Source organism: Trachemys scripta, chromosome 3, assembly GCF_013100865.1.
Source record: "Trachemys scripta elegans isolate TJP31775 chromosome 3, CAS_Tse_1.0, whole genome shotgun sequence".
Lineage (NCBI taxonomy): Eukaryota > Metazoa > Chordata > Testudines > Emydidae > Trachemys > Trachemys scripta.
In genome coordinates this window covers 51,279,162-51,305,135 of record NC_048300.1, presented here as the reverse complement: position 1 = coordinate 51,305,135, position 25,974 = coordinate 51,279,162, and the positions used below count along the sequence as shown (strand labels likewise).

The window sequence follows — 25,974 nt, the reverse complement described above, 5'->3', positions numbered from 1 at the left end:
ATTTATTTTATTTTATTTTATTTTATACTACTAGAACAGACAGACAATGAAGCAGTGAATTTGAACTGTGGTTCTTTTGGGTAATGTTGATCACTAATTTGGCTCCCCGACCACTGAGGTCTGAGTATAACTGTTCTAAAATATACAGTCACATAAGCAGACTTCCACAGTTCCTCCTTGCACACGTACAGAACACTTGACTTTTCCCAAGTGCTTTTTAAACATTAACTGGTTAATCCTCACAGTATGAATGTGAGCTATAGTTAAGCCATATCCCTCTTGACATATGGGGATACTGAAGCACAAAGGTGGTGATTTACCTCAGAGCAGCATATCCGCTCAGTGACAGAGCTGGAATTAGAGCTAGAGTCCTCACTTTACTCCTTTGGCAGGTCAGGCTTGTGTTCTTCAGAGTAGAAAGTTCATCTCTCATAGGGGTTGTTTTGTAAATGTGAAGTTGCAGGGACTAGTGTTGTTGCAGCATTATATGCTTCTTGACAAGTGCAGGTGCGAGACTAAGATTGTCTTCCCCAGTAGTGAAGCCTGAGGTATAGGTGAGTAACGTTCAAAGTTTATTATGAGTCTGCAGAGTTCCTAACGCTTCCTGTAGAATTCTGAATCGCAGAGAGAGTGTTGTGGGTTTTGTAAAAAGCGACAAAGAGTCCTGTGGCACCTTATAGACTAACAGACATATTGGAGCATGAGCTTTCGTGGGCGAATACCTACTTTGTCAGATGCATGTAGTCCACTACATGCATCTGATGAAGTGGGTATTCGCCCACGAAAGCTCATGCTCCAATATGTCTGTTAGCCTGTAAGGTGCCACAGGACTCTTTGTCGCTTTTTACAGATCCAGATTAACACGGCTGCCCCTCTCATACTTGTGGGTTTTGTCACTGTACTTATTTCTCTAAATGTACTGGGCTGTGGCTGATTTGGCTTTGTTTCACAGCTAGTCTCTCACTATGTTTGTGCTGATTTTGGGGGGATGATAAACAGGGAGACTTTTTTTTTTTAAGCAATAAAATGTACTTTAGAAGTTTAATAGTGTTTTTGCCTCTGTTCTCCAGGTAAAGGGACTGACCAGGAGGGAAGTGGCAAGGCTGAGAAGAGTTTAAATGACTTCGCTGCAGAATATGCCAAGTCTAACAGAAGTACCTGCAAAGGTTGTGAACAGAAAATAGAAAAGGTAGAGACACGCAGCTATTGGGTTTTTTTCCCTTCCAGTCCAGGGCAACACAGTTAATTCCATGAGTTCTGAACTATTGTTCTTTCTGTTGTTCTCCTTTTATATTATGGGTTTAAAAGTTGAATTACTTTCTCAGAAGAAATGCTCTGTTCTGAACAATTTGTCAACCCAAAGCTCTTCCACTGCAGTAAGGTCTCAAATGTGACCTCTTCAGAGCCTGGGATTTAGACCTGCTGACTCTTCCTTCTGTAAAGGAAAGAAAGCATTTAATTGGTCCAGGCATTGGAGCTGATTGGCAGATTACTGCTGGTGTTCCTGCAGAGGAATAGCCTGGAGAGAAGCTTTGGCGAACTGTAAATGTGTTTTTGTTGAGGAAGGCCAATGGGTACTGCAGCTCTCCACTGACCCATCCCATCACTGTTTTGTAGGGTATGTCCTGTTCGTCCATATACAGGTATTTAAGAAATGCTGGCGAAATAAGATTCTGAACCTGCAAGTACTTGTTAATGTGAATAATCCCACTGATTACTCCTATGCATAAATTTTCACGTGTGTTTGCAGGATTGGAGTCCAAATTTGTTTTTGAAATGAGGATATCTGAGTGATTGTTTTGAATAGTATAGGCTGAACTGTAATTCAGAATACGATCTGGTTAGAAATCAAGCTGACTCTGGTCAGACTTCATTAGTCCTCACACATTAATTTCTGGAGAACCAAAGTTTTATAATTTAAAATTCCTTGCATGGAGCCTGATCCTGCAGGATTTGCTTGCTTGACCTCTGTATGGCTACTTGCATGAGTAAAGGTTGTTTGGATTGGATCCAAAATGTGGTTAGCTATTTTTGAGTTATTACTGAGCAAAAATTACTTGACTGAATTTTATTCTTTGCTCAGACTGGTTATGGGATTTCCCACCATTTTTTTAAGAAGTAGTAAGTATGGCCTGAGACTAAAAGTGAAAAGTTTAACTCAAAAAGGGAATTTTCAGAGTAGGGGAAACCAGGGGGATTAGAATGAAAATAACTATGTAAATTTCAGCATGCGACTGCTAGCAGGCAATTGGTGGAATAGTTTTTGCTACTCCTGCTATTTAAGAAGCATTACTTTCATTATAAAATCACCAACCTATTTCTCTGAATTAACATTCAAGTCCTTCCCAGAGCGGCATCACACCACGCTTGTACTGTTGGTTTTTCTCTGCTTCAGGGCCAGATCAGAATTTCCAAGAAGATGGTGCATCCTGAAAAGCCCCAGCTGGGAATGATAGATAATTGGTACCATCCTGACTGCTTTGTGAGCCACCGAGCAGAACTGGGCTTTCTCCCTGCATTTGGAGCCAGTCAGCTCCAGGGCTTTGGGATGTTGAAAGCAGAAGATAAAGAAGCTCTGAAAAAGCAGCTGCCTGCCATGAAGAGTGAAGGGTATGTGGGGGATGTAAGAGCGCCTGCTGGCTAGAAGATCCATGAAGACACACTGCATGTCTTCACAAATTCCATGTTTTATATAGATAGGACTTTTTAACCTCTGTCATACCATTTATTGTTTGTATAACAGTAGTGCCTGGAGGCCATAATCAGGGGGATTTAGAGCCCTGTTGCACTAGGCACTGTGCACAGCTAAAACAAGACCCACCCTTGCCCTTAGGTGCTTGCAATCTAAGTATCTCCCTTGGACATACAGAGAGAGTGCAACCAAGCAACCACGACTTTGAAAATTGTCTAATATTTTGTGCCATAAACTAGCAATCATGGGAATGAGTGACATGGACTGGATCACTTGATGATTACCTGTGTTCTGTTCAATCCCTCTAGGGTACCTGGTATTGCTCACTGTCAGAAGACAGGATACTGGGCTAGATGGACCTTTGGTCTGACCCAGTATGACCGTTCTCATGAGTTCAGTTGTAAAGACTCTGTGCTGCACTGTCTGGTGGTGGTGGTGTTAATGTTGTTCTCTTTATTTCTGATCTGTTGATTCAGAAGTGATTCCTTAAACTTTTGTTCCTCCTGTGCCACTGACCCATTGGGCTGTCACTCACTAGGTGTGGTACTTTTCAGGTGATGTCAGTGCATTCAGTATCTTCTGTCACTGTCATATACCTGTTCTTCCTTGGCCTTCCTCCCTTAGGCACCCACTTCAGTGCTTGCTTAGCATGTCTCCCATCTTCCATAGGGAGTATGTGTCCCAACCACCTGAGCTTTCTTTGATATTTTCTAACGTGCTCTGCTCTGTCAGCTCCCTTGCTCTTGCATTTGTTGTTTTTGTCTTTCCATGAAATGTGTAGTATCTTCCTCAGCTCTCTCTGACGGGCAGCCTCCAATCTCTTCTTAATAGCCGCTGTCATTGGCCAAGCCTCTGCACCATACAGTAGCATGCTCAGTACAGTCACATGGTATAATCTGACCTTTCGTTTAATATGGAGACCTCTGTTTGACCAGATGTTGTTTTACCTTTCAAAAGTGGTGTTTGCTTTTCCTAATCTTGTATGAATATCTTTATTGCACCTACCTTCAAATATATTCAGACTTCCAGGTGACGGACCTCTTCTACCCATTGGACTTCTTTTCCATCCACATAGGCCTTTGCATCTGCTGTCCACTTTCCTACCTTCATCATCTGATTTTTCTCTGCATTTACTTTCAATTCAATTGTTGCTGCTTCCTGTTCTACCTCTGGTATAAGGCAGTCATTCCATTCCACATCTTATTTATTAAAGCAATGTTACTGGGAAAGTGACGGTCATGTAACTCATCTCTGCTAACCCATTTTACACCTCCTGCAATGTCTTTTGTTACCTGCTTCATCACCCAACCTATGGCTAATGCAAACAGGATTGGTGATAATGCGTACCCTTGCCTAACTCCAGTCACAATATCAAAAGCTTTCTTGAAGTCGATAAAGTTAAGATGGATTTTTGCCAAGCAGTAATTTTTTCAGTGATCTGTTGAAGAGTGAATATCTGTTCACAGCATGATCTACCTGGATGGAATCCAGTCTGTTCTCCTGGTAATATTTTATCCACTGCCTTCTTCATTCTGTTCAGCATAACAGTAGCCAATACTTTGCACTGTTATCAATCCCAGGCAATAACTTTGCCAGTTCGTGCACTGAGTAAGATCACCTTTTTTGGCAATGCCATGCTGATACCATCTTTCCAGTCTTGCAGCACTTGTTCTTTCACTCATATTTCGTTAGAGTTTTGTTAGCTGCTCAGTCAGAATTTCACCTCCCACCTGTTATTCCTCTGCTTGAATTCTGTCAACCCCAGGATCTTACCACTATTTGAGGCCTTAGATGGTTGCTTTAATTTCATCAGGTGTGTTTGGTCCTGTAGCGAGGCGGTGGGATACCCCACAGCCCCGCTGAGGGCCGAACCTCCCTTAACACCAACGTGGGCGGAGCCACTGGGTCCGGCGCCCACTCCTCAGAGGTCACGGCGCCGACCCGAAAGTATAAAAGCCCGCCTGTAGAGCTCAGTGGAGAACAAGCCGCTGGAGAGCGCAGACGTCTGTGGCCGAGCTCCTGCTTTGGAGACAGCAGCAGGCCGCGACTGGCCTGAGGACTCACCAGGCCAGCCAAGCCTACCCCTCGCCCGTTACCCCGAGGAGGACGGGCCGAGCCTGCCCCTTTCCAGCTACCTACCCGGAGGAATCGATGCTGGGGGAGACCACCAAGGACACTAGTACGGTGCAGGTACCCTACGAGGGGGAATCTGGAAGTAGCCCGGGGGCAGCCGACCCCAGTCTGGCTGCAACACTGCCAGAGCCTATGTTAGTGTGTTGCGGCCAGGATCCCCACTGACAGCAGCAAGTTTCCGCCGCTGCTAGGGCCCCGGGCCTGGACGCAGTGGAGTGGGAGGGCCTGCATCCCCCCTGCCACCCACCCCTTGGGTGGCAGACTCCCCCTTTCCCTGGCCTAGAGAGGCTGGGACCTCTCGCTCATTGACTCAGCCCCTGCTTAAGGGCCTGAGTTCCTGACTATTGGCTCAGCCGCAGCTTAAGGGCCTGAGCCCCTAACTGTGTGTTTGCTGTCCCACACTACCACCGGACCAGGACTGACGGCAGACCAGAGCGAGGCGGTGGGATAACCCACAGCCTCGCTGAGGGCCGAACCTCGGCCGAGACTTCTACAGGTCCCTTTTCCGTTTTTAACTTAGCATTGGCATTTCTCTTGACCCTGTGCATGGTTGTTGGCCCTGGAGAATTTAATATGGAATGAAAATGTTCCTTCTGTCATCTGGCTTGTTCTTCATGTGTTTTCAACATCTGTCCATCAGAATCTCTGCGATGGTTGGGTTCTTCGAGAGGTCTTTCATTATTCTACAGAGCTGCTTGAAATCTCCTCTCTGTGCTGCATCTTCTTGTTCTGCAGCCTTCTCCTGAACCCAGGCTTCTCTGTCTTGCCTGCATCTCATCTTTTTTGTCCTTTTTCTTTGTTTCTTGCATCTGCCTCTAAGAGTTCTGCCTGTGTCTTGCACTCTTCCTTTTTTGCCTTAGAGCTTTCTGCTTCTCAGTCGCTGCCCACGTTCCAGGTGTAAACCATGCATCTTTCTTCCATCCTCTCCAGTAGTCCACTACTTCCTCTGCTGTCTCAACTACCATCTTCTTCCACTTTGACCATCTGTCTTCCGGACTTTCATCAGCCTGGTCCTGTAAAACACTGAAATGGTTGCTAAATTCAGTCTGGAGTCTGATCTGAGTTTGTCTTTGAACATCTCTATTGCTGTAACACTCTTTATCCATCTTCCTGATCTTTTTGAGTTTAAGCTGTAATGTGGCCACTAAAAGATAATGGTCTGAGCCAACATCTGCTCTTCTGACATCCCTCAAAGAAGGTGTCCATTTCTTACATATACACACAGTCTATCTGGTTGACAGTCGCATTGTCTGGTGATTTTCATGTAAGCTTATGAATCCTCTTGTGCTGGATATGACTGCCTCCTGTTTTAGGGTATTTGTGTCCGAGAGATTTGAGAGCTTTTTTGCCATTATTAGTTCAGATGCCTTCTGCTACTATGGCCTTGACTTCTTCCCAGACAGTACTGTTGCCAATTTATGCATCAGAGTTGCCTGTCATCAACTTGGAAGTGCCTAGCTATGACATCAAGACTTACATTCTATAAGCAGGTGCAGCATTCTTTTCACTGTCACCTGCTCATTTTGTTGGTGCATGTTCTTGGATTATTGTACACTTGACATGTCTTGTTTGCAGCCTGGCTGTAGTTGTTCTGTCATTCACTGGCTTCCACGCCAGCAGAGTCTTCGCTGTGATTTTATCCAGCACAATTCCTACACCTCTTTCATGTGTTGCTCCTCCTGAGTATAAGATTGTAGCATCATCAGCTGCAATCTTGCTACTCCCTGCCCATCTCATCTCACTGACACCAAGTATGTTCAGGTGGTATTTTTTCATTCTTATTTCTTGTGTAACCTCTGCCAGCTTTCCCATGCAAGGGGACATTCATTCCACATGCCTACTCTTGTTACAGATTTGGTTCTCAGGATTTGAGATCTCAGAATCTCCGCTTCCTTCCAGCTTTCATTGAGATCTGTCATACTTGTGTCTTGGGCTTCATCTACACAGACTGCCCTCAAGTTTCAGTTTCACTGAACTGTTTTCTGTTGTGGATAGGTTTTACTGAGCGGGTCACAAACTCAACTGCAGAACCCCCTTTTCTTTTACTGTGCTTGGAGTCATCACTGTTGCCAACAGAGGCAGAGTCGGAATTGATTGTCAGTCTTTTTTTTTTTTTCCTTGATCACTGATCTGTGAGACAAAAATTGAATCTAATTAAATTTTAACTTACCATGGGTAATCTGGCATGATTAGACACATCTTTTTTTACTTACTCTTCAGTGGTAAGATTGAAGTATTATTACTCAGTATTCAGCATTCCAGCACAATACATATACAAGATACCTTTTGAAAACTGATATCTAAAGGCAGAGCACCTGCCATTCCTAACCGCAGCATTTGTGAGGAATGGAGGAGGGGAAATAACCTTATCTTACAGGTCAGCGGTGGGCAACCTGCGGCTCGCAGGCTGCATATGACCCGCAGGTTGCCCACCACTGCTACAGGTAGTTCATAGGGATGGCTTGACAGCACTAGGCAATCTTATGTCTTTGTTACTGAAGATTTTGGATAGTTACATTGATTAGGAATATGCTGTATGACAGGGGTTCTCAAACTGGGGGTCACGAGGTTATTACATGGGGGGGTCGTGAGCTGTCAGCCTCCACCCCAAACCCCGCTTTGCCTCCAGCATTTATAATGGTATTAAATATATTTAAAAGTGTTTTTAATTTGTAAGGGGGGTTGCACTCAGAGGCTTGCTATGTGAAAGGGGTCACCAGTACAAGTTTGAGAAACACTGGTCTGTGCTATACATTACTTAAGTCCCTCTCATACCAGTCTGCTCACCTTCCTAACCAATGCTTTCCCAGATGCAGTGAATTCTCAGCATATCTGAGTTATAGTTCATCGATTGTGACGAACACAATTATTGCTAGGTAGTGCCAGGGAATTGGCCATCTTTACCCTTATGAGCTTTTACCATTCTCAGGTGCAGAGAGCTGAAAGTCTACATTTGCATGCAGTTTTCAGGTAGGCTTTGTGCTGTGGTATGTGTTCTGCTTTGCACAGAGTAACACATCAGTGTAGTTGGATCAGAATATGACGGGTTTGCTTAGTACCTTTGGCAGGGCATAAAAAGTTTCACTATGTAAATGTTTGCTCTTGTCTGCTTTGGCTCTCCTTTTCCGGGGATTTTAGTGATTCTGCTTGGACTGTGAAGCATTTACACTCCGAGGCCATGGATTTGTTTGCCAAGTTGCTGTATAAATAAAATATGAACCTAGAATCACAATGGAAAATAATTTAGCCTGGTGATATAGGGTGCAGCAAACTGAGGTCCCATACCAAGGTTTCTGACCCTGCCGTCTTTGTTCATGTAGAGGTTGGACAGCAGCAAACGCTGTGGGCATGAAGGTGCCAAATCCAGCTAGTGTGCCAACTAGTCTTTCAACTCTAGTACCTTTTCTCCTGCTGCTCATGGTAGGTGGTCAAGCCATGGGTTCTAAGGATCAGCCAAGAAAGTAGCTGTACATGTAGAAAAGGAGTCTAGCAAGTATTGGGAGTAATGTAGAATTCCCTTGCTTTCTCGCTGCTGGCCTTTTGCAAAGAGATAGGAAGAAATTCTCTTGAAGCCCAAAACTGGCGTGATTGACTGGAGAAGCTAATGTCCCAGAAGACTTGCCTCACACGTTAGTTCATGCAGGAGAAATGAACTGAACATCTTTGTCTCTGATGCACCTTTTATTAAGCCAGATGAGATTTTAACAATGAAGCCTTTGGCTTCCCTTTTCAGAGCTCTGTTTGGACCCAAATGTTGTGTCTGTGACTGGAATACTGCACACATCCTTTGCGCTTTCATCGCACCCTCCATTGAGGAGCTCAAGGAGCATTGCACACATTCTGGAACTAAGTCTTGCAGCACTTCTTGTGAGGGACACAATTACATATTGTCTGATATTACAGATTGTGGGGTGGGGGATGAGGCACAGAGTTTATAGCGAGAGCTGGCTGGGAGTCTTCTATCTAAATAAAATGTGTATCAAAAATGGGAGGAAAACTTTATGCAGCTGTTCCCCGTCTTTCTGGTCTGTTGTAGTTGAAGCTTTCCCATGGTCACACAATGATTCAGTGGCAGAGTTGGTGCTGGAACCCAGATCTTCTGAGTCCCAGCCCAATACAATCTAAGCACAACACCCGATTTTCCTGTATGTGCTCTGAGTTTTCATTTCTAGTCTTAGGGGTGTAAAGTAGGTAGATGGATTTGCTGGACACTTTGTCTGACAATACCACATTGCAACAGCACAAGAAAAAGGTTGTGGCTGTGTGCTAAAAGGTTCACCTTGTAGGGAGCACTGATGCTTAGTGCTGAGGGCTACATTGGCAACCTGCCAAAAGTCTGTGGGCTGCACCTCCTTTGAATATCAGCTAGCATATGTTCTAAATATATAAAGAGTTAAATGCCCACAGCCCTAGAATTCTCGTGTACGTTTATCTTTGTAGAGTAGAAATTGCTGTTTGTTTGAGGCAGCTTTTACTGGGGAAAGAGAGGCTGCCTTCCAGATGCCACTGGGCAGGGTTGGTTTAATTGCAGTGTTCTATTAACCACTCACACAAGGAACAAGAACAATCAGTACATGCTTTGAAGAGGGCAGACTGAGGTGATGGTCTTTGCATTTCTCCCTTTTCAGACTGGCTGCTGGTTTTGCCTCAGAATCTCCACTGCTGTTAGTATTTTTCATATGTTCTTCTCTCCGCAAGGAAGATCTGAGCTTGGATGGCTGATGTGGTGATCAGAAGAGCCAGGATACAGTATGCCAGTCCTTCTTAGCCCTCTTCCTCTATCAGCTTTCCAAAAGTTTAAATAAACCCCTTGTATCCGGTAGGAAGGTGAGGAGAAAGTGGAACATTTCTGGTGGTGGCTTATGTCAGTTGGTCACAGGCGCCAGTCTTTTTAAGCAAGCCTCTTGCTGTCTGCTGTCCAGATGTTAACTTATGACCTACCTTAATTCCTGTACCAGGAGAGAGTAATCCAGTGCTGCATATGACTGAGGAGAACCATCCAAAGACTTCATGAGCTGATGGAATGTGTGGGCACAGCGCCTTGACTGCAGTGCCTTTCAGTGGTGTATTAGGCTTTTGGCTATTCATGTGCTGACTCTGATTGTGGGGGAAAGTCTGATTACGTAAGAGTGTTGCTTAACTTTCCCCTTGCCAAAAAGGAGACATTTTAGATATTAGCCTGCTTGATTTAACAAAGTACTTGAGCATGTCCCTGAAAGTTCAACACATACACCTCTACCCCGATATAACGCTGTCTTCAGGAGCCAAAAAATCTTACCACGTTATAGGTGAAACCGCATTATATTGAACTTGCTTTGATCCGCCGGAGCGCGCAGCCCCGCCCCCCCCCCAGAGCGCTGCTTTACCGCGTTGTATCTGAATTCGTGTTATATCAGGTCGCGTTATATCGGGGTAGAGGTGTACTTCTTCCCTAGTCAAAGAATAGAATGAGCTGAAGCACAAAGTGCTTTGCTGAACTGGGCCTGAGCTGATAACTTTTTGCGCAGGCTAGGTTTGGTGCAGGTGACAATTTTGCAGAACTTCCAAAAGACTTCAATCGTTGCAGCTAGTACATAAAACCTACTGCCCCATGTTAGGAGGTCACCAGAGAGGTTCCTGGCTTGGCTTACTTGGTGAAGGGACTGGATGGACTCATTCACTCTGGTGGCAGTTGAAGGCCAGGTTTTCTCTTAGTTTGTGCTTTTCTTGGTATTTCAGCTATCCAGGTGAGTGAGTTGCAGGGATGTTGGAAGGAGCATGTGGCTTCTTTTGTGAAACAAGTGATCTCCAGAATGTGGTGCAGCTTTTCTGCCTCATTCTGGGCCTCCCAGCTGGAGGTGATGGTTGGTGTGCAGGCATTTTACTGTGTAGCCATCTGAGGCCAACAACCCCTAGTCAAACTAATGTCCTCACTTATCTGAACATGCGACTCAATTGGAGAGAGATTGAGAGGAAGTGAATGCTTTCACGTGCTAATTTGGTAGACAGTGTTGAGGGCTCTGGGGATTAGAGATTTCCCCCACAAGTGTGATTCCTAATTAGTAACAGATGTTTTTTAAAGGGCTGCTGCTGAGTCGCAGTAAGTGAAACCAAAGTTTGGCTAAACTCTAGACCCTTGACAGGTTTTATAAAGTCTAAATGCAATGGAAATATTTCTATGAATCTTTGAATTTTCATAAAAATGGATCCTTTAATATAAACATTTCCCTGCATTATTTACACCCCAAACACTTCAAGATTGGGCTAGTTTATTTCCATTGTCAAAGCTGACAGAAGTGCAAAAAGAGTAAACCATGTAAAATGGTGATAAGTAGTTTCATAGAGAATGTTATTTTCACAATCGGTGGTGGTGGTGGTAGAAACACAGGTACAGTCACTTTGTTCTTAAAAATACAACAAACATGGCCTTGAATGATAGGGGACCTGGAAGAATTAAACCAGAGGTCAAAAGTACTGGTATATGCATCCTATCTTGAGCTCTGAGTTATTGTGGGTCTGTCTCCCTTGAGCTGTGTGAAATGCCCCTTTTCTCCCCCAAAAGAGTGAAAACACTCTGAATTTTGGAACATATGTCAAGTCCACTGTGGCCAAGAAAATGACATGCCTGGATCTGGAAATTTGTAAATTGTCTTCTGTGGGGCCCCTTGTCCTTTTTGAAGTCCCCCAAGTCCTTTATTGGCTTTCTGAACTAACATTTTATACTAGAATTCCCAACAGCCACTGCAGCTCCAGCCAACTTCAGTTAAACTGTTTGTGCAGAATTGTCATAACACTGTGAGAATAGTGTCAACTTAAAACCAGGGGGCCAATATAAACTTTTTTCCTATCTGATACTACATGGGTTTTAATCGAGGCCTTTGAAAGAAAACTGGCCTACCAGGGTCATTGTGTTTACCACCCATGACACTTCAAATTCATACAGAATGAAAAGCCATTGTATTGGTGATAAATTATCCACTAATGTCCCAGCAGTTGTATTTATGCCAGCTATTACATTGATCTGAGAAAATATATTGATTCCTCCTGATTTTTTATTTTTTAAGTGAAGATGTGTCAAATAGTTAATACAGCCCCAGATTAATATCTCCTGAGGCTCTTGGGTGATGCAATTTAATTTTTTTATATGTACTTTTGCCAGTCTGTACAGGTCTCCAGTGGAAAACTGTTTTAAGCAGGCATAGTCTGGTCATGATTTTCCATTGTGGAGTCTAGAATTTTTCAGCAGATAATGCATTTAAGATCTAGCAGGAAGGAAAAATGAACTAGCATTGCACCAATCAAAAAGTTAGTCTGTACGAAGTGTTCAGTTTCAATCCACTGTAATCAGACTGAGCTCTGGTAGTTGCTGCCAAACACTTATGAATGACTTCCCTTTGTGTTTGTTTCTCCATTAGAAAGAGAAAAGGAGATGAGGTGGATGGAAATGTGACCTCAAAAAAGAAACAGAAAAAAGAAAAAGACAGAGAATCCAAGCAGGAGAAGCTGTTGAAGGTTTGTTGTTTGAGCTAGCCCAAACTTGTAAAACATTTTTTTCCAAAAGGGAATGTAATGCTGTTGAAAGGTGCTGGCTTGACAGCCATGGCATGTAGAGTCCTATTTATTCACAGCTACAGGATCTAGAGTCTTATTTATTCACACAAGTAGAGTGTGAACTGCAGCAATGCAAGCGTCCCTCATGCTGTCCTGTTAGTATGCTTCATCTGTGAAGTGGTGAGATGCTAGTTCACTATGCAAGCCCATTCAGACCGTGGCCCCTCAGAGATATAAAGACACTTGTGCTGTGGAGCCTTTTTTGCTCCTGATAAGAGAGCACATCATTCCATACGGGTCACCAAAAGGGTACTGGATGGTAGCGCTTTAGGTCCTCACTGTTGGTGGCTGGATTTGAACGGGTGACCTAGAGGTGAAAGTCTCATTGTTGAGATAACTTGTTTTAGTCCTTTCTATGCCACTTTCTGGCTCCAGGGATGCTATTAAAACTGAATGTTGTTGCCTAAAATCTTGGAGCATATAAAATGTGACAAGTTGAACAGAGACAAGGTGTGGAACTAGGTCAATGAGAGATAATATCACTTGCTCAGTTGCACACTTTTGTGACTCATCTGTTCAGTGCTTCAGTATAAACTTTGATAAATCATAGCTTTGTGTATTTGGTTTAGGAAAGATAATGGAAAGAATTTCTGATTTGGTTTCAAGAATTTTATAAACATTAAAAGTTTGGCATAGATATTTTTCAAGAAAAAATTACCAGCAGCTTTTCCTGAAATTGAAGTCTTAATAGTATGGCCATAACACAGCTTACACAGAGCAAAAAGGCCTTTTAGTTTTCTGCTGTTTTATTTTGCAATTATAACTTATTACATCCTTAGCAGAGCACACTATTTTGCAATCTACAGACCAGGAAGGTTTTAACTGCTACAATTCAGCATTCTGAGAATCAGGGTTGGTTTTGGGTTAAACTCTTAAATTCATCATGGTTTTTTTTTCTTAGTATGATGAACTCATTTGTCTTTTTCACTGAAACTAGAAATTATTTAACTATGTATCTCCTACCCATTATCACCATGGCACAGAGAAAACCACAGCTAAATACACAGACGACAAATACATGTGCATTATTAGAAATGTCTCAAGTGATATTTTAGTGTCCAACATTCTGTCATTATCCATCCCTTTTCTCCCTCTCAATGGAAAGCCCCAAAAGAAGAGTTTCTAGATTTTTCCCTTATTGCCTGGGTGACTGACCTTTATAGTCCCTTTTTATAGGGGAGTGTGTGTATGTGGTCTCATAGCTTAAAAGGGGCAGTACAAGTCAGGATTTGTGGGCTCTACTTCTATCATGTGACCTGTTGTATTCATTTAGATGGAATATGTGGGCCTAGAGAGTCAGTGGAGTTTAACATGACCCCGTCACTGTCCAACATTAAACAGAGTTAAACAAGGTTCAGGATTTGGTTTGCAGAGACCTCTGCCTGCTCAGTACTGCTGCAAACATCATAAACATCTTTTTGACTTTTTATTAAAGATACAGAAAAGAAGGAAAAACAGTTAAAGCATTTGAAATGGGAAGTATTAAGTAAGATTTTCATGTGAACATTTATTGTTCCCTTTCCTTCCAGCTGGATTTTTAAAAGGCCTCCCCTAAACTCACAATTCGACAATCTCTTAGATGGTATTAAAGATGGTGGTAACTGTCTTTCTGAGGAAAAGAGTAGTTAGTTGAGATGGGCTGGAGCAGTTGTTGTTAGTCTGATCCCATTTCCTAGAAACAAAACAAAACAAGACACACACACATACACACAAACACACAGGGGAGAGAAAAGCACAGCAGAGGGAGAAAATGCATCTTGTCTCTCTGGTGCTGACTTTCACTTGCAGCCTCACAGCTGGAAAAACACAGGCACAGCACACAATCTCATCAGTCACACCGAAACCTGACAACTTATAACCGCATCAGGCTTTTTGCGGGTGTTCCTTTTAGTTGCCTTTTTCTGGTTTGTTGAAAGCCTGACAGTAGCCTGCTTCTTCAGGATTGCTCTTATTGGACAGTGATTGCAAATATCCAACCTGCCAAGTTTTCCTCAACAGGAGCAGACAGAGTTGATTTGGAGCATCAAAGATGAGCTGAGGAAAGTCTGTTCCACTAACGACCTGAAAGAGCTGCTGATAGCCAACAAACAGGAAGTGCCTTCTGGGGAATCTGCTGTGAGTTGGGGTTTTATTTTCTTTATGAATGTGACTGTCTGTCTGTCTGAATCCGTGAGGTTCATTCAGAGCCATGTTGCTAATGACAGCCAAAGGTCTGAAGCAAAAGCCTATTGTAAAATCTCAAGAACAGAAAAATCAGTTGGATTGAAAACATGGCAGAGGTTTGCAAACTGCTCCATGCCCTGCTGGTGGTCTGTGGGGAGCAGGCTGGGCATGTGGCATCAGATCTACTCTTTCTTCCCAGCAGTTTAATTACACTAAAAGAAGCTAAAACTACATTTAAGATTTTCTTAATGTTACTTATTCAGATAAGTAATTACTGTAGTTGCCACACAGTGTTGTGAATGGGATAGGAAGTGGCATTTGCAATCGGCGTTGGAAGGTGTGAGCCATCTCTAACTTGGAATATTTACATTTCCTAAAACAGTGCTAAAGCCTCAAGGGTGCTGGGGAGGACAGGGGGATCAGGGATGGGATGGGGTGGGATGGCTACAGTAGGTCTCTAGGATTAAAATGGTCAAGGACCATTTTCCAAGGAGGAAAACTGGATTATTATGGATTATGCATTGACAGCCAAATACTGTGTAACCAAATGTAACACCCATCTTCCAGCAACATTTTTAACTTATTCCAGTGGAAGCATGCTTATCACTTTACAATAAACAAGCTGTCTCAGACACAGAGCAGAAGCCTTGTCATGAGGAGATGACCGTCCAAAGGCACAAGTGGGTGCCTGTGTGTGGGCAGGCAAACTTAGTGACATGTGGTCAAGGCTTTGTGCCACAAGTAGTTTTGAGGAATGTGCTTTTATTTATAAGCTAGTTATAGATTCAACAAGTAACACTGTTTGTCTTCAGGCCAAGGTATTCAGATGTGTGCGAGTTTGCTGGATTCTCTGACACAGTGTGCTGTGTGTGCTTCCACTGTTATCCTGGCATGATTTGTTTGCTTCTGTGTTGCTTTAGATCTTGGACCGAGTAGCAGATGGGATGGCATTCGGAGCTCTGCTTCCCTGTGAGGAGTGCAAGGGGCAGTTTGTGTTCAAGAGTGATGCATACTACTGCTCAGGGGACATCACTGCCTGGACTAAATGTGTTGCCAAAACACAGACCCCCAACAGGAAGGAATGGATAATCCCAAAGGTAGATGCAGCAAACTTGACTATCTAAAACTTGGACTTTTAATTCATAAATTACTCTATTGCTCGTGGAAGAATAAATATTAATGCCCACAGCTTGGTATTAGATGGCAGGACATACTGCAGCTTCTGTGCGCCTCTGAGAATGGGAAGAGCTGTTCATAGCTAATGCCAGGGGAGATTGTTTTACAGTAGCAGTGGGACGGAGAGATGTTATTTCTTCCATTCCAGAACTTTGGGCCTCTCCAATTTGTCCTGCTCCTGCAAGAGTGACTTGTGGTTTGTGTCGGTGATTTTTAGTGTAATTCCTAATGACTGGCTCATTTTGCTGTTTCAATTTTTCCTTTCTAACTGAGGCAAGCGATTCTAATTCTGCATTCTCAGGATTTCAGATGCTAATGTCTGAATTCCAGAACACTGTAAGCAATTATCATCTTAAAACGAACGGCTATGCAGTTTCGTCTGCTTTCCCTCTGAATTGGGAAAAGCATTTTCAGAAACTGTGTTCATGACTTTTAATGATCAGTGCTTTTAAAAACAAAACAACAACAAAAACTACAAATCCTGCAGCAGAAATGTTGGTGAAATATCAACTGAAAAAAATCAAGGTTTTTCCTCCACTTTTGTTTTAAACACTACACTGAGGAGAGAGAGCAAATGTGGCTGGGGAATTAGGTTCTTGTGTAAGGGAAGCAGTGTTCTCTAATAATTAGGGAAGGGGTTGGGGAAGTGCTAGGACTCCTGATTCTATTTCTGACTGTCACTAAATTGCTGTTTTGACCTTGAGCAAGTCACTTAGCCTTTCTGTGCCTGAGTTTCCCAATCAGTAAAATGGGATAATTACCTACCTCGCATGGGAGGCTGTGTGGCTTATGTAATGAATTGATTGTGAACCACGTTGAGATCCATGTAAGAATCTTTCAGTAGTAAATACCAAGATCTGACCAATACTGAATTTAGTCTTTTAACTTTGTAACAGTATTAGTAGGTTTTAAAGTCTTCTTATGATGCTGCCCCCCAGGAGTTCCGGGAAATCTCCTACCTGAAGAAATTTAAGTGTAAAAAGCAAGACAGAGCATTCCCTCCAGAGGCTGTGGCTGTGAACGCAGTGCTTCCAGCAGCAGCTTCTGCTCCTTTGACAGAGAAGGCGTCTGTGCCAGCAGGTAAATGACTCGCTAGGCAGTGTTCAGAGCCAGGAGAGACTGGTTTGAATGCAAATATGTGTCTATCCAGTTGTTGGAACCAAACAACATTCACTTTATGCTTTCTCTAGTGTGGCAGTGGGGAGGGGAATGGCAGGTGTCAGTGCTGCCTACGGGATTTCTCCTGGCACTTCACTGGCAAGGAGGCATTGATTGGTCTTTTGAGAAGCCATGGCTTCAGTGTGTGATCTGCTCACTCTGCAAAGCTCCTTCCTGTTGCTCTGCTCAATCACTTGTCTGCTGTACTGCACTTCAGGAGCGGGAACGTGGATGGCCAATCACGTGGTGTCCCTGAAGTGCTGTGCAATATACTGTACCCTCCTTCTGCTCCAACATCAGGCTGAATCGCTATGGTGAGAAGCAGAGGCAGCCTCTTCTGTTCCTCACCCCCATGTGGATAGATCCCAGCTTCAGTCTGTGGACAAACGCATTTGAGATCCAGGTTGTGCTTTGACAAGTCACTTAGGAGTTTTAAACGTTGGACTGCCCCTGGGGATCCCCTTTCCCTACCACGTTTATAACGGTGTTTGTGCAGAGCTTATCCAACTCCTTGGGCAGTGTGACTAGGGTTCAAATGAAACATTTAATGAGAAGGCTTCTTGCTTGATTTTGTGAGGAACATCCATAGACCTTAAAATCACATGTTCCACATCCAACATTAAACTGTTAAGGCGGTAGCTTGTTTGAAATAATTTATTTGCACGTGGCTTACCAGTCATTGGCTTCTCTCACTTAATGGTTATTTCCTCTATCCTCTTGATCCCAGACTCCTCCAACATTCCCCATCTACCTATCAGTAGGAGCTACTTTGATTTATTCAGCCCTCAGCGCTTGTAACAGTCTTCAGTATTACTGTGATGTGTTTCAGCGTTTGTGGCTGTCTAGACTGCAAAACCTATTACAGGTGTGTTTGATCTGTAACATGATTGTGCTAGAGCTGTGTTACCACTTTGATCTTGAGTGGTTACAGGGCTAAGGCAGTTCAGTACCATATCTGCTTCACAGTCTGGTCCCATCTCGACATCCTGCCTCTCCAATTCCCCCAAAGCAGCTTTTCAATGAAGGAGGGGCCCTTTGTGGCTTAAATGTTACCTTTAGGTTTCCCTTGGGTCCTCCCTTCGCTGTACATGGAAAAGGGAAGCTGTGTTAGCACTTCATAGCCAACAGTGTGCAAGCAGTGTCTGCTGCCAGTATAGTCATGTCCTCAGTCTAAAACCCTTTTCATTTCTCCACCCCTCTTCCCAGGAAACTTGCTGTACATTGGGTTATGCTGACTTGTATGTTCTCTGTACTAGGGGAGGATGAACAGTTGTGAGAATCGCTCAGAGCAGTATCAGATTCAGGATCTGTGGGTTTAGTGCTCAATGCTCTTTATTTACGTGATGTTTTATTTCTGAACAACTAGATAAGCCATTATCCAGCATGAAGATTTTGACTCTTGGAAAATTATCCAGGAACAAGGAAGAAGTGAAGGCTATGATTGAGGACCTGGGCGGAAAGGTGACAGGGACAGCGAACAAGGCTACCCTGTGCATCAGCACACAAAGTGAGGAACAATGCTATATCAACAGCAACCTTAGGACTTGGGAGTTAGGAGATTATAAAGGCCATAGTTAAATTCCTATGTAAAGGCTTGAAGTGACATTCTGTTGAGCCATGTTTGGATAGTGGGGTTTTTTCATATTCTTGGAAAAGTAAATAAAAATATATTTTGTAAGCAAGACTTTCTACAGTGCTCTTAGTTCTGAGTGATCTCCTGGTGTTTTCCTGACTGCAGTAGAGCTGATGTCAGGAGTAGGTATATTTCCTGTTGTGGATTTTAAAGGACTAGACTGTGTTTTAATTGTGAGGTGGCTTCTTTTATGTAACGGGTAGCTGAGGTTGATGTTGTATCTACGTGTCAAATGCGGGGTCAGGCGTAACTATTTAACAGCATTCATTCATGGCCTCGTTGTGACTATTTCAATGTAAGGTCCTGCTCCCACTGAAGTAACAGCAAAACACCTGTTGACTTCAAAGGTGCAGTATCAGGCCCTTATGGTGTAGGGGAGAAATGTCCCTGATAGACAGTTGGCCTGGAGGGTGCTGCCACGGGCCTCATCAGAGCAGCTCCCACCAAGCCCCTGGCTCAGTTGGGAGGTGAGGCAAGGTTTGAAATCTAGAAAGTCACTATTCAACAGGTAACTTTGTTTTAGCCTAGACCAGGCTGTTGGGGATTTTGTTCTGGGCAGGATGTAGCACATGCAAACGCCTCCTTAAAACATTACAAAGCCTGCACCAGCACAGCAGGGCTAGAATCAGAGCCTCTCGGAAGAGCTCTGCACTATCTTTGTCACTGTAACGTTTGCTCCAGTAAACTTGGATTACAGCTTCCCTGACTCTTATCCCCCTCCTTGCAGAGGAAGTTGAGAAAATGACCAAGAAGATGGAAGAAGTGAAGGAGGCCAAAGTCCGGGTGGTCTCAGAGGAGTTTCTGCAGGACGTGAAATCCTCCCACAAGGGCTTCCAGGAGCTCCTGTCGCTGCATGCGCTCTCGCCTTGGGGTGCAGAGGTGAAGCAGGAGCACACGGAGACATCCCTGGGAGGAAAGTCCAGCGGGCTCCCAAATATGAAGAGTGCTGGGAAGGTCAAGGAAGAACAAGGTAAAAAACACAATGGCTCTTGTCGCCACAGGAGTGTTGGTTACCGTGTTCTTAAGCGTTGCTTTACCCTTCCATAGCATGCCTCTTGTGTGAGGGTCTGAGGGCGAATGGGTGTGCTCCTCACACAGCACAGGTGCCCTGGCTATAGTCCAAACTCACCCCTTTCCCCAAATTGGGCCCTTATTTTTCTTCAAGTAACAAAATCCCAAGGCCAGACCAGCCTCAATGTCCAAACTCCCTCCCGAACGGGATGTTCGTAGAGTTCCTCCCTGCCGTACTGCCTGTCCCTCTTCTAGCTCACTCTTGCCTGGGGGGGAGAGAGACAGCTTGTTGTATTCCTTAGTTTGAAATAATGCTGGATGAGCCAATGAAAAAACTCTGCTTCTCCTCTAGGCTTATACACTGAGACACTCTGCTGGTATAAATCCACACAGCCCTATTGGCTTCATAGAGCTGCCCCATTTTACACCAGCAGAGAATTTGGCTCTCTGTCAGAATGTTCTGTGACTTACTCAGGGTCATATAGTGAGTGGCAGAACCCAAGATTCCTGGGTTCTCCCATGCTCTACTAGACACCCAAAATATAGTGACTTAACAAAATAAATCTGTTAATACTGGTGACAGTCCCCATCTGAGCAACAGGCAAGGTACAAACCAGAGGCTTTGGTACAGGGTCGAAGATAAGTAGGTAAGTTCAATGTACATAAATTAAACTTCAGAAACAATTGCACTGAGTTCAGCCTTGTGAATTATCATTCTAGCTAATGTGTGAAAGATGTACACACGCATTGTTGAGAGACCATGATAATGGGGCACATTTGAGACCGAGATGCTGAGATCATAGGGCACATTTGAGACTGTTAAGGAGGCTTGTATAATGTCTCTGTCTAGAGACAGATACACAATATCTTCCTCTTCATCCATTTCTCTGGTGTGTGAATGTGCTGTCTCCATGGATCCTTCCAACCTTTGATTGCTCAGAGGTGAGGAACAGAGTTTGTGACCCCCAAACTTAAAATTTCCACCACATGTTGTATGTTGCATTAGCAGCTTGGCCCACAGCAATAGAATCTGAATGTATCATTCATAAACAATTGTCCAGGTTTTAATTTATGAAAGCAACTCTCACCAAAATTCTAGCAGGTTAACTAAAACATTCCACCTGTTTGGTGTGGGGAGGGAAGAAGATGGGTGTCACCTCAGTAGACGGTTAGTCCCCAGGTTAGATCACGTAAGGTGCAGTGTAGTTGGAAGACAAAGTGCAGTGACTTCTAACATTGCTTTAAAAGAGCAGTGTGTTTTATACAGGTGGAACCTGTTAGTGTGAATCCAGACAGAATGAAAACTACTCTCGTGCTTTTAAAGAACTTGAGCATTGATTCAAGGAGAGTTCTTCAGACAATCCTGTTTTATCAGATTAAAAATGTAAGGTCTTCCCATCTCTTTCTTCAGGAACCAGCAAGTCTGAAAAGAAAATGAAGTTAACAGTTAAAGGAGGAGCAGCAGTGGATCCTGATTCAGGTGAGTGCAGAAAACCAGCTGTGCCTCCAACCATCCTAGTCAGAGTCTGATCAGTTTGAATCCATGCGTTCTTATAGCACTCCCTGCCAGTATCCAGTCCTAACCGGGGAAGCTAATGATCCAACCAGTGGACCAAATTCTGTTTTAAATTCTCCTCTGCAAATGAACCATGATAGCCCAAACCTGAGACGTGAGTTCTCTTTGGTTCCCATTGAGGTACCTAGGAGTTGTGGATTCTCAGCATCTTTCGCCTTGCCTCATAGAAGAAATGTTTGCTTGGTGAAATGTTAAATGCTGGTGGTCATCTTGCATATGCATAGAGATAACAGTGGCTTTTCCATTGTCTCCATGCATAAGAACGTAAGAATGGCCATAATGGGTCAGGCCAAAGGTCCATCTAGCTCAGTATCCTGTCTTTTTACAGTGACCAATGCCAGGTTCCCCAGAGGGAATGAACAGAACAGGGTTCTTTTTTTAACCCTGTTATAGTCTTTGCCTTCACAACATCCTCTGCCAAGGAATTCCACAGGTTGACTGTGCATTGTGTGAAAAATACTTCCTTTTGTTTGTTTTAAACCTGCTGCCCATTAATTTCATTTGGTGACCCCTAGTTTTGTGTTATGAGAAGGAGTAAATAACACTTCCTTATTTACTTTCTCCACAACAGTCATGATTTTATAGACCTCTATCATATTCCCCCTTAGTCGTCTCTTTTCCAAGCTGAAAAGACCCAGTCTTATTAATCTCTCCTCATATGGAAACCATTCCATACCCCTCATAATTTTTGTTGCCCTTTTCTGAACCTTTTCCAATTCCAATATATATTTTTTGAGATGGGGTGACCACATCTGCACGCAGTATTCAAGATGTGGGTGTGTGATGGGGTGTCGACTCACCACCGCTGGCGCCACCCGCTTGTTGCTTCAGGAATTAGCTCTTGTCAGCTGCGGAACGCCCTCTGCATGTGGTCTCGCCTGTCATCTGCTCTGCTGATTTGGGACCTGAATTGCTCCCCGCTCGGTGGCGTCCTCTTCAGGACGCTGCCCTCCGGCAGTGCCCACTACTCCACTCTCACCCCCAAAGTCTATCCCCTCATTTCAGGAGCAGTCTGTCTCGGCCCCACTCCTCTGTGGCCGGTGCAGTGCAAGGGGAGAATGGGGGACCCAGCCCCACCCGCTACTTTGGGTCCCGACCCAGGTACCCTGTAGCGGCAGCCTCTGTCTGCCCTCCTTCGTTCTCCTCTTGTCCGCCTATCTTCTCTGGGCTGCTTCCCCTTTGGCCCTGTGTACCTTCTCGACCCTTTTTAGCAGGGACCTGGCAGGTAACTGGGCCAGAGCTCTCCTCTGCTTCCCCAAGCCTGCCCAGCACTGCTCTGTCCAAGGTACTACCTCCTTACCTCAGGAGCCAGTCCTCCTCCCTTGCTAGTCAGGGAGAGACTGCCTTCTCCTTTGCTAGGCATCCTTTATATAGGGCCCAGCCCGGCCCTGATTGGTTCTCCACAGGCCTTTGCTGATTGGCTGCTGGCCTGCACAGCCTCTCTGGCCTGTTCCAGCCCTTTTTCTCAGGGCGTGGGGCAGCCACCCCACCACAGAGTGTACCACAGATTTATATAGAGGCAGTATGATATTTTCTGTCTTCTTATCTATCCTTTTCTTAATGATTCCCAACGTTCTGTTTGCTTTTTTGACTGCTGCTGCACATTGAGTGGATGTTTTCAGAGAACTATCCACAGTGACTCCAAGATCTCTGTCTTGAGTGGTAACGGTTAATTTAGATCCCATCATTTTATATGTATAATTGGGATTATGTTTTCCAATGTGCATTACTTTGCACTTATCACTGAATTTCATCTGCCATTTTGTTGCCCGGTCACCCAGTTTTGTGCCCGTGTGTCTCTTAACATCTCTTGGTTAAGTCTGCATACACAAAATTAGTCTGAATAAGGAAAGGAGATACAAAATGACTACCTCACCCTGGCTCTAATTCACTACCTTTCTTCATAGGTTTGGAGGACTCTGCTCATGTCTTTGAAAAGAGTGGTAAAATCTTCAGTGCCACGCTCGGCCTGGTAGATATCGTCAGAGGAACCAATTCCTATTACAAACTGCAGCTACTGGAGGATGACAGAGAGATCAGGTGGGTTTAATTTCCCATGGAAATGTGGGGTTTTTTACAGTACTTTTTTTTTTTTTTTTACAAATGCCAAATATAAATAGAAATGTCTTCATGACTTCTTTTAAAAATTTCTGTGATGTTGTTTTGTTCTGTATGGGAAAAGTTCCTTTGTAGTTCTGGAAACCCAAACAGAGCAACATCGCATAAGGGCATGAGAACATGAAAGTGAAACTGACCAATCTAGTTTCATTTTTGCCAAATAGAGTGAGATGAAAAAAGTAAACCTACAGGATGAAATGGAAATTAGGAATTGATAAGCACCTGAGCAAGTCTGGTTTGTGCTCAATTCCACTGATAGTGAAAACATCTCAGATTGATCAGTTGGGGTTTTTTAGCTATAGAATTAGGGTTAATTAAATGATGTACCACCCAAACTATAATGTCCTGGGACCGGTGTCTCAGCATTCGAGAGCAGCAAGGCAGGATTTGGCCTGAGGATTTGGCATGATTTAATTTTGGGACATGGTTTATGAAGAGACGTGCAGGCTGCATTGTTTTCTCTAACTCCTGTTTGGTATGAGCTGACTGCGAAGCCTCTGGAGGCTAGCTCAGTTTCAGGCTGCTCCACATCTGTGAAGCATGTAGAAACCAGTACCCTGAGGCTTGGCAAGGTGCATTGAAAAAGGCCAGGAAGCATCATGCCCAGTCTTAGCCAAGCATACATCAGAATTGTGCACATGCTAGACTATTGAGGAAGGTGCAGTCAAGAGGGCCTTGGGGAAAATGGATTCTCCTGGAGCAGAGAGAATGCACAATAACCAAGGTAAGCTAAGGGCTGCAGATAAGCTGCCTATTTCAGCTGTGGATGACTTATACTTTAAATTGCTTGTACTTCAAATTGGACACTTGTTACCAGTTCCCATATCTGGATTTGTGATTAGTATGTGATGAAATTTCAGGACTGGTATTCAGTGCAGACAAATAAAAAAAAAAATGATTAATCGTATCTCTACAAATCATGCAAAAACTCTTTAAGATGGTGCCAGTACCACAGCCGGACGTGTAAATGATTGTATTTTGACAGTTTCTCTCTTTTTAAATTTAGACTAGGATTTGGAGTCTTGCCTAGTTAGTGAATAGTTTAGTTTAAAGTTGTGCATGCGTAACAAGGATTTCATAGTGTCTGTTTTCAAAATGTGTGAGCATAATAAGTTGACATTTGCATTATTCTGTTCAGTTTCCACATTTCACAAAGCAAAAATCAGCCACAGCAGTGACTGGATATAGACAGTGGAGTTGCAGCGCCATAGAAGATGACATTGGGCAACCACACAAATGGGAATTGTGGGCTTTCCGCTTGCTCGCTTCATTCTGGATCGCTACTTGGACTATTAAATTGCCTTGTTTCTCTCCTTTTAATGTCAGGATCCTTTGTCTGTGCAGTCACAAGAGTTGAGGCTGTCTCTTCCTTCTCTCTCCCCCCTGACTCCCAACAGCCACCAGCATTTCTCTGAATAACCATCTCCTCTGGCTCCACTATAGGCCAGTTCAGCCTTGATGTAAGCAGGCACAACTCTGACTCTCTCAAATGGAAGTTGAATCCACTTACAGTGCTGCTGCTTATGGCAAACGCTTAATGAGTAGCGGTGAAATCTGACATTTGTAGCCATGCCCTTATGTTTTTATGTGTGATATAAAGTTGGGCATTGATAACAAAAAAGCATTGAAATCCTAATTAATCTTACTCTGCAGTATTGTCTTCTTTAGCCCGCAGTAGAGCCCAAATATGTTAGTTGCTTGCAAGATAGAGGCTGATCCCTTTCCCAAAGACATGTAATGTAAAACGACAGATGAATAAAGAGTGGGGAGAAAGGGATACAGCACACAAGCAAAGCAATCAGACTAATGCAGGGGTCGGCAACCTTTGGCACGCGAGCAGATTTTGAGTGGCACGCTGCCTGCCCACTGAGAGGAGGGGGCGGAGGGGCCGGAAAGCGCCACGCTGGGGGAAGAAGGGGGAGGAGGGAAGCTTGCTTGCCGCAGGACCAAGCTCCTGCCCCTGAAGGGGAGGGCGGGGGTGGGGAGTCCCGGCCCCCTGCCCCACTCAGCCCCCCTGGCCACCGCTCTCCCCTGCGGGGGCAGGAGGCAGAAGCTTGGTCCTGCGGCAGCCACGCTCCTCCCCTCCCACTCCCCACCCCCCGTTTCTTCCCACAACGTGGTGCATTCCGGCCCCTCCTGCTCCCCACTCTCCCTGCTGGCGACGGAGCAGAGCACAACACAGCAGAGCCGAGCGCAGCGTGCTCGCTGCTCCGTAGAGGAGGCAGAGAGAGGTAGGGATGGGCCTTGGGGAAGGGGGTGGGACAAGGGCATATCCCTCCCAGCCCCCTGCCATGAGCCACTCAGGGCAGGGGGCTGGGAGCACCCCCACGAGCCAAGCACTCCAGCCTTCTGCCCTGCACCCCCCACACACCCTCCAGCCTTCTGCCCTGCACCCCCACACACCCTCCCCAGCCCTCTGCCCTGCACCCCCCACACCCTCCCCAGTCTTGTGCCCTGCACCTCCACACACACACCCTAGCCTTCTGCCCTGCACCTCCACACACACCCTAGCCTTCTGCCCTGCACCTCCACACACACCCCAGCCTTCTGCCCTGCACCTCCACACACACCCCAGCCCTCTGCCCTGCACCTCCACACACACCCCACCCTTGTGCCCTGCACCTCCATACACACCCCAGCCCTCTGCCCTGATCTTCCCCCCACACACCCAGCCCTCTGCCCTGCTTTTCCCCCCCCCCCCCCCCCCCCCTTCCCCTCCCCTCC

General features: G+C 44.7%; 1 protein-coding gene across 1 annotated transcript in view; it reads left to right on the top strand.

Annotated features, from left to right (window-relative positions):
• Positions 1-25,974, top strand: part of PARP1 (poly(ADP-ribose) polymerase 1) — a 62,381-nt gene that overhangs the window by 17,835 nt on the left and 18,572 nt on the right. Inside the window, exons 3-12 of the mRNA XM_034764707.1 lie at positions 1,071-1,189; positions 2,396-2,610; positions 12,220-12,316; positions 14,414-14,530; positions 15,499-15,675; positions 16,693-16,834; positions 18,279-18,419; positions 19,273-19,515; positions 20,968-21,036; positions 23,040-23,172. Coding sequence (XP_034620598.1) covers positions 1,071-1,189; positions 2,396-2,610; positions 12,220-12,316; positions 14,414-14,530; positions 15,499-15,675; positions 16,693-16,834; positions 18,279-18,419; positions 19,273-19,515; positions 20,968-21,036; positions 23,040-23,172 — 1,453 coding nt within the window. The remainder of the gene's footprint in view (positions 1-1,070; positions 1,190-2,395; positions 2,611-12,219; positions 12,317-14,413; positions 14,531-15,498; positions 15,676-16,692; positions 16,835-18,278; positions 18,420-19,272; positions 19,516-20,967; positions 21,037-23,039; positions 23,173-25,974) is intronic.